The sequence below is a fragment of the Salmo salar genome, chromosome 21, assembly GCF_965601325.2.
Source record: "Salmo salar chromosome 21, fSalSal1, whole genome shotgun sequence".
Taxonomy (NCBI): domain Eukaryota; kingdom Metazoa; phylum Chordata; class Actinopteri; order Salmoniformes; family Salmonidae; genus Salmo; species Salmo salar.
The window spans coordinates 16911737-16925200 of NC_138311.1; the positions used below are offsets into that span (position 1 = coordinate 16911737).

Genomic DNA, 13464 nt, shown 5'->3' on the forward strand with positions numbered 1-13464 from the left:
GGTCAAATGAAGTGTCGGAACGCAGCTGAAACAGAGAATATTGAAGCTCAGTTGCCATGTATTATTGGTCTTATGTAAAACGTGTAGAATCTTTTCTTCTTCCAGAGGGTGATAGAAGTAAAATAGCAGAAGATTGGCTGAGGATAATGGTGTAAAAAGGGCTTTAGTAGTTCCACATTTTAATGTAGAGCTCACATATGGCTCAGAACTACCGCAGCCTATTCATTTATACAGCTTTCTTATGCAGCAACTTCAATCCAGCAAGACAAGACGATGCCTCTCCTAAGAAACTGCATGATAGGACATATTAAGTAAAAGTCCATCCGCATGTCTGTCCTATGTTCATTTTACGCCGTGCAACCCCGGGTAAATTCTCTCTAAAAACTACTCCCTACACAATGGCTGATGGGTGTGACAGCTTTTGTACACAGTGTCGTGGGAGTGGATTCATTTGGGCTGTAATTAAGCTGCATAAATCACATCCATCTAAGCCCACCTTCTAGCCCCTGATTCACATTTCACAGGGAATGTTGCATGTAAGGAACATGCTCCGACACATCATTGAGGGCTGATTTAGTTCTGAGAGAGAGAGAGAGAGAGAGAGAGAGAGAGAGAGAGAGAGAGAGAGAGAGAGAGAGAGAGAGGATTTCCATCAGCTGCCTGTGAGTCAACTTGACTCGTCCAATTCTGCAGATTCGCGGCCAGAGAGAGGAAGTCAGGGGCGAAACTTGAGCTTAGCAGACGGATGTAGGATGTCCGCAATCTCCCCATTTCATCCACGGACAGTGTGAGAGCGTGCTGTAAGGGATGCTGTAACCACATCTGTGTCAGAGGGCCCGAGCCCGGCGCCTCTGTTTGCCTACTTAGTCCTGCTCCACAGAGATCGGCAGCAGATGCCTGGAAAGTCTCTGTCAGATTATATTGTGGGAGGTAAATAAACCGCACACACAGATTGAGAAACCGTTTAGAAGTTTTAGGAATTTTAATGGGCTTCTTTTAAAACTTCAATCTTCCAAAGTCTTGCTACCAGTGTTAAGATTTTCCTAAATAACTGTGTAAAGTTTTATGTTTCAAGTTTTATCAGCACAGGGACAGAATAAGACCATGATTTTGCTCAGTCATCTTCAAATCCCAGCATACCACACCCTCCAAATGAATCACCAGAGATGCCAGTGGGCACTAGCAAGCATTAGAGAGATAGGAGTGTTTACTAGGTAAAGCATGAACTACAAAAATTATTGGGTGTATAGAGGGGTGTTCTATCTGCTAAAACAGATTTCCCCTGGTAGGCAATGGGAGCTCAGGCAAACACTTGACTGGCAAACACTGGGACTAAGGACTTACTCAGACTGAAAGAGAAGTGACAAATTCGCAAGTTTACATTACAGTAAAAGGTCTCGCCGAGGGTATTTTCGCGAAATCTCTAGGCAATCTCTCGTAGTGAAAAGAGGCTCTGAGAGAAACTGCCAGTCTCAGGTCCCTTGAGTAACTCAGGTAATGTTAGTCTAAAGAACACATTAACACTTCTGAACTGCACTCTGTAACTGAAGCTGTTTACAGTCTGTCCCGACCAGAATTATGATTGGTATGTTGGGGAAAGTTAGGTGTAAAGCTCTGAGTATTTATCGCAGTTCAAGACCTAGGCCAGGTAAAACAGACGGTCTGTTGTGTATCGACTACACAAGAGTCCTCTAAATCCTGTGTAGCAGTGACAGGGGGGTAATTTCTTAACACACCAACAAACACAATCAATACACACACCTGGGGGTAAACTGGGGAGTGTTTGGGAGTCCGATGGAAAGTACTTCAGCGCTTTAGCCTAGAAAATGCCTACATGAATGGGCCCATAATGTGAGAGGAGACAGTGTTAATGTGCCAGTAATTCATTTGGGATGGATTGTGCTGCATGTAATTTTGCATTCTCATATTTTGGCTTCCTGGTGGAGGAAAGTATAGCTCATAGTTTTCTATATATGACTCATTGAAAGGGGTTTAATTAAGCAATAAGGCCTGAGGGGGTGTGGTATATGGCCAATATACCATGGCTAAGGGCTGTTCTTATCCACGAAGCAACGCAGAGTGCCTGGATACAATCCTTAGCCATGGTATATTGGCCATATACCACAAACCCCTGAGGTGTATGGCCAAATTACTTGCCAGCACAATCCATCCCAAATTAATTACTGGCACATCATAGTTTTCTATATACGACTAATTGAAAGGGGCTTAATTAATCAATAAGGCCCGAGGGGGTGTGGTATATGGCCAATATACCATGGCTAAGGGCTGTTCTTATGCACAACGCATCGCAGAGTGCCTGGATACAGCCCTTAGCCGTGGTATATTGGCCATATACCACAAACTCCTGAGGTGCCTTATTGCTATTATAAACTGGTTGCCAATCTAATTAGAGCAGTAAAAATAAATGTTTTGTCATACCCGTGGTATGCGGTCTGATATAACACAGCTGTCAGACAATCAGCATTCAGGGCTCGAACCACCCGGTTTATAATTTAGTGTAAACACTACAAAGCACAATAGCCACATCTGCCTGGAGCACTGTTGGTTCATTGGTTGACTTCTATCCTCCCATCATTACATATACAGTGCAATCAAATCAGCAAACAATTGCCAGTGAGGATGACGTGTCAAATGTACAAAAGAACATTTTTCAACACCCAGGTCATTCAGAAATGTCCTGTTGTCCTTATTGTCTTTTCATTTCAGTTTCCTGACAGTTCAAGTCCCCCAGTGTGTCTGAGATCCTTTCTCTGTATCAGACATACATCAACATCCCATCTGAATACAGTTCTCTAAAGAGCCTTCATCAACGGGTTCACAATAGCATAAATCCTTTTCTAATCAGCCTTAACACCCTCATCAGTTTTGGGAAGAGAATTGATTGTGCTGTGTTGTTCTTTCAGATGCAATTAAGTTTTCCCATTAGCTTTTTATTTTTCCCAAGAGAGCCACCACCCCAATACCACCAGAACTCTGTTCATGATTTTAGTCTTCGGCGAGGCAATTGTTGAATTAAACCATAATTACGTTTTAATCTGCATTGATTATCGTGATTACAAAGCGGACAACTTTGCAATGCAAGTCTTTTGGAAAAACAACAAGATAAATCTTATAATCATTGTATGGAGGAGTATTAGTGACAGGCTACAGATCAATCACAGACTAAAATATGAAGATGTATCCATAAGAGAGTGATTACTGTAATGCCATTGTGACTGGAGAGAGATACAGCTGGCACTGTTCCATGTGGGCTTTAATAATGCTATAGGTTTCAGGTTGAATCAGGTCGGACAACTGCAATACTCCTGCTAATCCCCCTTATGGACATTCAACCCCCCCCCCACCGACTTTTACTCTGCCCCCACCCCAACGACATTCACCACTGTTGCAGTTGTTATTATTATTATTATTATATTATTAAAACGTTTATTGTTTTTATTTCACTCAATGGTCATGCTGCTGCTTCCCCTATGGTCATTCCACCCCACCCCCTCAACAGTCTTTACTCTGCCCCTACCCCAATGGACATGTATCACTGCTACAGTTATGTTATATAGTGCTATTTCTATTTCAGTTTCTGTTTAAAAAAAAATAATACTTTTCATTATTTCACTTCAATTAGTCCTGCATGTTGGAAGCCTAAGATTTCCCAGTGTACCCTGCAATCCCACCTGCAATCCTGTACATGTGACTATAAACACACTGGATCTCGTTCCCCATCTGTTTCCCCACAACACAAATGAGATTTGAATGGAAATGAACTCCAGCGACGTCACTTGTCCTCCCATTATGTTAACTAGATAGCAAGCAGAGAATTGCGTAAGAATTGTAAGAATTCCCAAGCTCCGTTGGGATGCCCTATAAAATGCGCAAAATAACATTCATTTCTGTGATTCCTTTGCTCCCCCTAACACGCACATTCAGTACCCTCAGCATGTTTTCTACACTTAGCCCTTTGTACTTCTTCCTCTCTCCAACTCTTGACTTTTCTTCAGTTTAGCCTTAATCCTGCTGTCAAGCGCTCAATAAATCCAGACTTAAAGTCTGTCCTCACAAGTATGGTTGCATCACAAATGGCACGCTTCAAAAGTAGCGCACTAGGGAATAGGGTGCCATTTACCTCCCTGCACTGTATCTGCTAATAAGGACCTTCTGTTTGTCACACACATATGAATGTGACCAGTGACCATGTCATCTCCTGATCCTCTGGGGACTGTGTACAGCAGACCTCTTTAGGCTGGTGTTTTACAAACTGTAGTGACATGGAGGTTTTCTGTCATGTGAAACGAGACGACGAGTGCACATGATAGCGTTATAATGTAACACTGTTGTATCACTGCACTGTTGTATCACGGCACAGTTTACAGCACATTCACAAGCTGTGAAATGTGACCAATGGTATTCACCCCTGTGCAAAGGTACTGTATCTTCCCAGCGAATCGAATGTAATGTAATGCTCTGTCAAGTGCTTCCAGAACTACTTTTACAGTTCATGGACTAAACAGGGCTATAGAGAAACCTCTATGCAAATACATCTACATCGTAATTCTCCATAATGCGTGTCAAAACCGATTGCAATAGAGCCCCATTCATTATCGCTCTATGGGAGATTGGGAGTTGCATTTGAGTTTATCTGAAGTCCTTCGGGCGAAAAGAGGGCTTGAAATTGAGAGGCCTGATAAATGAGCTGCTCTCTGTTGGCTGCTGCCAGACAGGGGCTGACTGTTTCAGCACAGATCAGAGGTGTGGATCTTGTCAGTTGACTTTTGACTTAATCTACCAAGACACGTCACTGAAATCCATTTGCTGTGGCGAGTCTGCCCTCAGCACAGAGCAGAATAGGTTTAATACATAGCACATACAGCTAGCCACTTTATCTCTCGGAGTTTGGGCTGAGTTTTGGCTGATTCTACAGTACATCGCTCCCCATACGCTGCAAAGAAAAACAGGCTCAAACGCCTGCAATGAATGGAACTCTGGCCACTGAGAAATAGCTACAGCCCCACTGCTCACAGAAGCATCCATTTATTTACATGTCAGGGTTAGAATAATTACACTTCTCTAGTAGCCAACCCTCTAGTTGGCCTGCTGGTGTGCAGTGGAGGGGAAGGCTTTGTGTGTTGCGCAGGGGCTTCAGATGCTGACTGTTATCTCATCGACCCAGAGTCTACTCTGCACCCAGCGCTGCATTCAGCCTATCGGGGAGCAGAAGGCAGACTTTAAACTGGCCAGAAACACTTCATTGTCTTTGTCTGGGGCAGACAACGCGCACGCGCATAGTTTTGCACATTTGCCTTGCATATCCTGCTTTCAGACAATGTGTTTAAATCTGCTTCCATTTTGCTGAGGGGGAAGTAAAAAGGACCTAAATTCAATGCAATAAATGTAAGCTACGTTCTTCTTGGGGAAAGGATTTGAGTGCTTAGAGGAGTGTGAGGCCAAATCAACACTAATTATCATATCATAAAAAGGACCGCATATATAAACAGTGATAAGTCTGAGCCGAAATCTAATCCTAAACCTATTCCATATTGGTCACAAGTCTTGCTACAGCCTTGAATTGTCTTTTAGCAATAGGTCTTTAACCTGGCCAGTGGCTGAAAATGTCTTGACTAGCTGAAATGAAGGTTAAGTCAGGTCAGGTCAGTGTTGGTAAGTCTGGTGGCAGCGCAGGTCATTAACAGCCCTCTAATTCAGGGATGGGGAACTGGTGACCCGCGGATCTATTCTCCACCCCACCCCAACAAAATATATACACTGAGTATACAAAACATTAAGAACACCTTTCTCTTTCCATGACAAACTGACCAGGTGAATCCAGGTAAAAGCTATGGTCCCTTATTGATGTAATTTGTTAAATCCACTTCAATCAGTGTAGATGAAGGGGAGGAGACAGGTTAAAGGAGCTTTGAGACAATTGAGACGTTGATTGTGTCTGTGTACCATTCATAGGGTGAATGGTCAAGACAAAAAATGTAAGTGCCTTTGAACGGGGTATAGTAGTAGGTGCAAGGCACACCGGTTTGTGTCAAGAACTACAACGCTGCTGGATTTTTCATGCTCAACAGTTTCCCGTGTGTTTCAACAATGGTCCACCACCCAAAGGATATCTAGCCAACTTTACACAACTGTGGGAAGCATTGGAGTCAAATTGGGCCAGCATCTCTGTGGAATGCTTTCGACACCTTGTACGAATTGAGGCTGTTCTGTGGGCAAAAGAGGGAGCTGCAACTCAATATTAGGAAGGTGTTCCTAATGTTTGGTATACTCAGTACTGAACAAAAATATAAACGCAACATGTAAAGTGTTGGTCACATGTTCCATGAGCCCCAAAAGATTTTATTGAAGAAATGTTCCATATGCACAAAAAACGTATTTCTCTCATTGCACAAATGTGTTTACATCCCTGTTAGTGAGCATTTCTCCTTTGCCAAGATAATCCATCCCTCTGACAGGTGTGGCATATCAAGAAGCTGATTAAACAGCATGATCATTACACAGGTGCACCTTGTGCTGGGGACAATAAAAGGCCACTCACTCTATGTGCAGTTTTGACTAACAGCACAGTGCCACAGATGTTTCAAGTTTTAAAGGAGCGTGTTTTGGCATGCTGACTGCAGGAATGTCCACCAGAGCTGTTGCCAGAGAATTGAACGTTAATTTCTCTACCATAAGCTGCCTCCAATGTCATTTTAGAGAATTTGGCAGTACGTCCAACCTGCCTCACAATCGCAGACCACGTGTAACCACACCAGCACAGGACCTCCACATCTGGCTTCTTCACCTGCTGAATCGTCTGAGGGGGGGGTGGAGGGTGCTGAGGAGTTTTTCTGTCTGTAATAAAGCCCTTTTTGGGGGGAAAAGGAATTATATTTGGCTGGGCCTGGCTTCCCAGTGGGTAGGCCTGGCTGCCAAGTGGGTGGGCCTATGCCCTCCAAGGACCACCCAAGGCTACACCCCTGCCCAGTCGTGAAATCCATAGATTAGGGCCTAATGAATGTATTTCAATTGACTCTAACTCAGTAAAATCGTTGAAATTGTTGTTCAGTATATATATATAAACTCAGCAAAAAAATAAATGTCCTCTCACTGTCAACTGCGTTTATTTTCAGCAAACTTAACATGTGTAATATTTGTATGAACATAACAAGATTCAACAACTGAGACATAAACTGAACAAGTTCCACAGACATGTGACTAACAGAAATGGAATAATGTGTCCCTGAACAAAGGGGGGGGGTCAAAATCAAAAGTAACAGTCAGTATCTGGTGTGGCCACCAGCTGCATTAAGTGCTGCAGTGCATCTCCTCTTCATGGACTGCACCATTTCCCAGTTCTTGCTGTGAAATGTTACCCCACTCTTCCACCAAGGCACCTGCAAGTTCCCGGACATTTCTGGGGAGAACGGCCCTAGCCCTCACCCTCCGATCCAACAGGTCCCAGACGTGCTCAATGGGATTGAGATCCGGGCTCTTCGCTGGCCATGACAGAACACTGACATTCCTGTCTTGCAGGAAATCACGCACAGAGCGAGCAGTATGGCTGGTGGCATTGTCATGCTGGAGGGTCATGTCAGGATGAGCCTGCAGGAAGGGTACCACATGAGGGAGGAGGATGTCTTCCCTGTAACACACAGCGTTGAGATCGCCTGCAATGACAACAAGCTCAGTGCGATGATGCTGTGACACACCGCCCCAGACCATGACGGACCCTCCACCTCCAAATCGATCCCGCTCCAGAGTACAGGCCTCGGAGTAATGCTCATTCCTTCGACGATAAACGCAAATCCGACCATCACCCCTGATGAGACAAAACCACGACTTGTCAGTGAAGAGCACTTTTTGCCAGTCCTGTCTGGTCCAGCGACGGTGGATTGTGCCCATAGGCGACGTTGTTGCCGGTGATGTCTGGTGAGGACCTGCCTTACAACAGGCCTACAAGCCCTCAGTCCAGTCTCTCACAGCCTATTGCAAACAGTCTGAGCACTGATGGAGGTATTGTGCGTTCCTGGTGTAACTCGGGCAGTTGTTGTTGCCATCCTGTACCTGTCCCGCAGGTGTGATGTCTGGATGTACCGATCCTGTGCAGGTGTTGTTACACGTGGTCTGCCACTGCGAGGATGATCAACTGTCCGTCCTGTCTCCCTGTAGCGCTATCTTAGGCGTCTCACAGTATGGACATTGCAATTTATTTCCCTGGCCACATCTGCAGTCCTCATGCTTCCTTGCAGCATGCCTAAGGCACGTTCATGCAGATGAGCAGGGACCCTGGGCATCTTTCTTTTGGTGTTTTTCAGAGTCAGTAGAAAGGCCTCTTTTAGTGTCCTAAGTTTTCATAACTGTGACCTTAATTGCCTACAGTCTGTAAGCTGTTGAAGTTATTTGGATTTTTACGAGTTATCTTTGAAAGACAGGGTCCTGAAAAAGAGACTGTAGCAGTGATACATGTCCATTGGGGTTTCTTTTATTGCTGAGTTTATATATATTTTAGGAACTCAGTCGGGGTCTCAACTTACTGTTGCGAAATTTGGTTGTGCATCAGCAGTTTCTCTCGTTAGGTCAGTCACTGATAGTCAATGATATAGCTCATTTCAGCAACAACAAAAAAATTGATTGCTAAATTAGTTTAGCAGCCAGCTATCTAAACTTGTTATCATGGTTTTATTACCGGCCAGGGTAGTAATTCTCACTCCCATATCATATTCAAAACTGTAAACATTTTCTCCACCCTATGGCAAAACGTGTATAATTGCAGGAAAATAGCTCTAAAACAGCTTATTTTCCTCTCCGCCCAATGGCAAAATGAGTCCAATTGCACAAAATGAACTCTAAAACTTGAAGCATTTCTCTCCACTGTCAAGGGGGCCACTAAAATGTTTTGCTGGCAATGTGGTAGGGGGGAGGGGCGGGGTATGGATGTGACTACGCAGACCCGCTAGCAACTGCAGCCCCTCATGATGAGTTCAGATTTTTTTGTGGCCCCCACCTCCATCAAAGTTGTCCATCCCTGCTCTAATTCAATCCCTGAGAACACAGAAATGCAGAGCGGAGCAAACGGAGAGTCAATGGAGTGTAACACTCTCCTCCCTCCAACACAACCGCTCAGCTAGATTAGAGCGAAACGGTCCTTGGTTCTGTCAGATGATCCCATTAGAGGGCCAAGACATCATTAGGTCATCATTAGGTCTATTAGCAGCAGGGCACATCTGTTGGGTGTACCGGATGCAAGAAGGAGGACAAATTCAAACTCTGCTTACCTTAGCCTTAGGACCATATTCAGAGCAACTTGAATATAGGGCCCTGTGTTCTTCTCAAACGGTTGAACCTATAAGTAAAGAGTGAGTCTGGTGAGTCAATAAAGCCAGCAAGTCCTCAATATCTCCTGGAGTATAGAAAATATATATTTGTATCTCGCACTATGCTGAAATGATTAAACTACAAAACCAACAGAAAAATACATGAATTAAATCACACAAAATACGTTCAATATCTACAGTGTATATACTTGTATTGATGTATTCTGACAAGATTATTGAGTTCTGTTTGTGAGGAGGCATAATCAGTTTAAAATATATATATATTTAACCTTTATTTAACTAGGCAAGCCAGTTAAGAATAAATTCTTATTTACAATGACGGCCTACCCCGGCCAAACCCTAACCCCGGGCGATGCTGGGCCAATTGTGCGCCGCCCTATGAGACTTCCAATCACTGCCGGTTGGGATACAGCCCAGGATCGAATCAGGGTCTGTAGTGAAGTGAGATGCAGTGCCTTAGACCGCTGCGCCACCCGGGACCCTTGACGCTGACTAGATCCTGACTAAACAAAGTAAGAACCGCAGTAGCACTTATAGCCTCCATCATTGTCGGACACGGGGGGTGAACCTCAAACTACTCTGGCTCATTTCTGAAATGACAATGGCCAGTGAGAGAATGACACAGGGCCTTTTAGATGACTTTAGAGCTGGCAGTATCAGCAGGATGGCCATTTACTCAGAGTTATTACCTGCTGAAAGGGCCCCTCCAGGAGCCACTGGGAGACTGGCACATACTCACACATAATCAGTGGGGCATCAAGGTCACTGAATCATGACAAATTAACGTCTGCCTCTGCTGCTGATGATACTGAAACTCTCACCTGGGGATGCTGAATGGATAGCCCTTCAATGGGAACACTGTTGGCATTCTCCTCATCCTGTGGCACAAAATGAAAGGCATTTAGTAAACTATATATTTTTGCTTGCTATGGAAAGGGTGTTTAGTGGGTGAACATTGTTTAGAATAGCAAATATTTGCCCAAGATCAAGGTCATGGTCATTGCTCAACTCAGTCAGCAAATAGAGAAAAGTCAATAGAAAACAATCAATATATAAAACATTTTGATGTTTTGATTATGAACATTCAAATAGAGAAAGCATCTACAGTTGAAGTCGGAAGTTTACATACACCTTAGCCAAATACATTTAAACTCAGTTTTTCACAATTCCTGACATTTAATTCTAGTAAAAATTCCCTGTCTTAGGTCAGTTAGGATCACCACTTTATTTTAAGAATGTGAAATGTCAGAATAAGAGTAGAGAGAATGATTAAAGTTAGCTTTTATTTCTTTCATCATATTCCCAGTGGGTCAGAAGTATACATACACTCAATTAGTATTTGGTAGCATTGCCTTTCAATTGTTTAACTTGGGTCAAACGTTTTGGGTAGCCTTCCACAAGCTTCCCACAATAAGTTGGGGGAATTTCGCCCATTCCTCCTGACAGAGCTGGTGTAACTGAGTCAGGTTTGTAGGCCTCCTTGCTCGCACACGCTTTTTCAGTTCTGCCCACAAATTTTATATAAGATTGAGGTCAGGGCTTTGTGATGGTCACTCCAATACCTTGACTTTGTTGTCCTTAAGCCATTTTGCCACAACTTTGGAAGTATGCCATATATTTTGTGAAGTGCACCAGTCCCTCCTGCAGCAAAGCACCCCCACAACATGATGCTGCCACTCCCGTGCTTCACAGTTGGGATGGTGTTCTTCGGCTTGCAAGCGGCCCCCTTTTTCCTCCAAACATAACGATGGTCATTATGGCCAAACAGTTCTATTTTTGTTTCATCAGACCAGAGGACATTCTCCAAAATGTACGATCTTTGTCCCTATGTGCAGTTACAAACTGTAGTCTGGCTTTTTTCTGGCAGTTTTGGAGCAGTGGCTTCTTCCTTGCCGAGCGGCCTTTCAGGTTATGTCGATATAGGACTTGTTTTACTCTGGATATAGATACTTTTGTACCCGTTTCCTCTTCACAAGGTCCTTTGCTGTTGTTCTGGGATTGATTTGCACTTTTCGCACCAAAGTACGTTCATCTCTAGGAGACAGAACGCATCTCCTTCCTGAGCGGTATGACGGCTGTGTGGTCCCGTGGTGTTAATACTTGCGTACTATGGTTTGTACAGATGAACATGGTAACTTCAGGCGTTTGGAAATTGCTCCCAAGGATGAACCAGACTTGTGGAGGTCTAAAATGTATTTCTGAGGTCTTGGCTGATTTCTTTTGATTTTCCCATGATGTCAAGCAAAGAGGCACTGAGTTTGAAGGTAGGCCTTGAAATACATCCACAGGTACACCTCCAATTGACTCAAATGATGTCAATTAGCCTATCAGAAGCTTCTAAAGCCATGACATATTTTCTGTAATTTTCCAAGCTGTTTAAAGGCATAGTCAACTTAGTGTATGTAAACTTCTGACCCACTGGAATTGTGATACAGTGAACTATAAGTGAAATAATCTGTCTGTAGAAAAATTACTTGTGTCATGCCCAAAGTAGATGTCCTAGCCGACTTGCCAAAACTAATGTTTGTTAACAAGAAATTTGTGGAGTGGTTGAAAAACGAGTTTAATGACTCCAACCAAAGTTTATGTAAACTTTCGACTTCAACTGTATATACGTTCGACCTTGCTAAAATCCATGAGTCAGAGAAACTGTGGGGTAAGATATACTAGGTTTATTTAAGATTTCATAACTGATACATAACCTGCTCCCTGTTGAGGCAGGCAATTAGATTTTCCAATGAAGCCCTTTGTAAAGTAATCAAATTACACAGAAACAGACAGAGGCAAAGTCAGTCAATTATCCTAGTCAATGTGCAGGTTTACACACTCACAACAATCTATCTTCACCCACGTTACACCTAAGCGTCTGTCTCTATGATATAAAAAATACTTTAACAATGACAAATCATGTACTCCATATTTGTTTATAGAACAGAAAAGAGCTAACTTACATCTTCGCCCTCATCTTCGTTGTCCTCTCTGAGCCTTCGCGACTGGAAAGTAATATCAAACACAAACAAGATTATATTCTCAGTCTTGACAAAGCTAAATATGACTGGCAGATGTAGAGCCCAAACACCTTAGAACGCAATCCCTGCAGAATAATTATCATAATGTAGAGGAAACAAACAATTAGAACTGACCCAGGTAGAATATCATTATCAGCATTTTATTTGTCGCATCTTTGCTTTGGGTAATTTTCCCTGTAAGAGACATTCAGGTAAGGCATCTATGTCAAAGAACCTTTTGATATTTGATCATAGCTGTCTCCCCGCTCCATCCTCAGCCCCCTACAGCTATCTTCAAACCCTTACCAATTACCTTTAGCGACATGTCACAGGCCCCTCTCTGAAACAAAGCTTGCTCGCTGCTTTCACAGAAATACATTCAGCTAGAGAATGACTGTACAAAGGCAAAACAAAAAGGAAGGATCAAGCTAGCCAAAGTACAGGTTAAAAGAATAGAGAATTGCCCTCAACATTAGTTGTGGCTTTTCCCCCCAGCCCCTGTGGCCAAGTTTTGATGTGCATCTCTTGCCATGGTCTCACCTACCCTGCCTTGATTGACAGCAGCCTTGCCCTCCTCGCTCCCTACGTCGAGCTCGTCATCGCTCCACTCCCAGTCTCCGTCCTCCATCTTGTGCAGGTGGCCGCTGGACCCTGGAACTCTCCTCACCTAGGCCAAACACAGCACAACCGTTTAGACATCCCATCAAACTGTAGGTTTGAGAGACAAAACACATTTAGTAGCCCACACACCTTCTAATGTTCTCTCAGTAAGGTTAAAACCAACACAACATTAAATGGCATTTACTTGGCCTATATGAGCTGATGAGATTTTTGAAATATTTCATAAAAAGTGCAGGTAGATACCAGTAAGCATTGCACAAACACTTGGGCTCGGATTCCCCTCAGAGAGTTTTTAAGGTCTACAAAATGGCTGCTACGAGCTAGCAGAGAACAAAAGAACAAAACAGAACAAAAATGAAACGAAGAAAAGGAAACACACACAACTCCTTAAGCAGCTAACTCTGGATGAATCTAAGTGAAAGCTCCAGCCTTCTAGGGCTAAGTCAAAGAACATGTACCCTTCTGATGGCATCAAGTTCTTTCGCTGAACCTGACAC

The 13464-nt window shown here is 43.5% G+C and overlaps 1 protein-coding gene across 1 annotated transcript in view; it reads right to left on the reverse strand.

Annotated features, from left to right (window-relative positions):
- LOC106581791 (serine threonine kinase 39) overlaps positions 1 to 13464 on the reverse strand; it is a 32018-nt gene that overhangs the window by 5204 nt on the left and 13350 nt on the right. The window contains exons 11-14 of the mRNA XM_014164095.3: positions 12891 to 13013; positions 12290 to 12331; positions 10160 to 10216; positions 9279 to 9346 (exon numbers count right to left, since the gene is read on the reverse strand). Of these exons, the coding sequence (XP_014019570.1) occupies positions 9279 to 9346; positions 10160 to 10216; positions 12290 to 12331; positions 12891 to 13013 (290 nt within the window). The remainder of the gene's footprint in view (positions 1 to 9278; positions 9347 to 10159; positions 10217 to 12289; positions 12332 to 12890; positions 13014 to 13464) is intronic.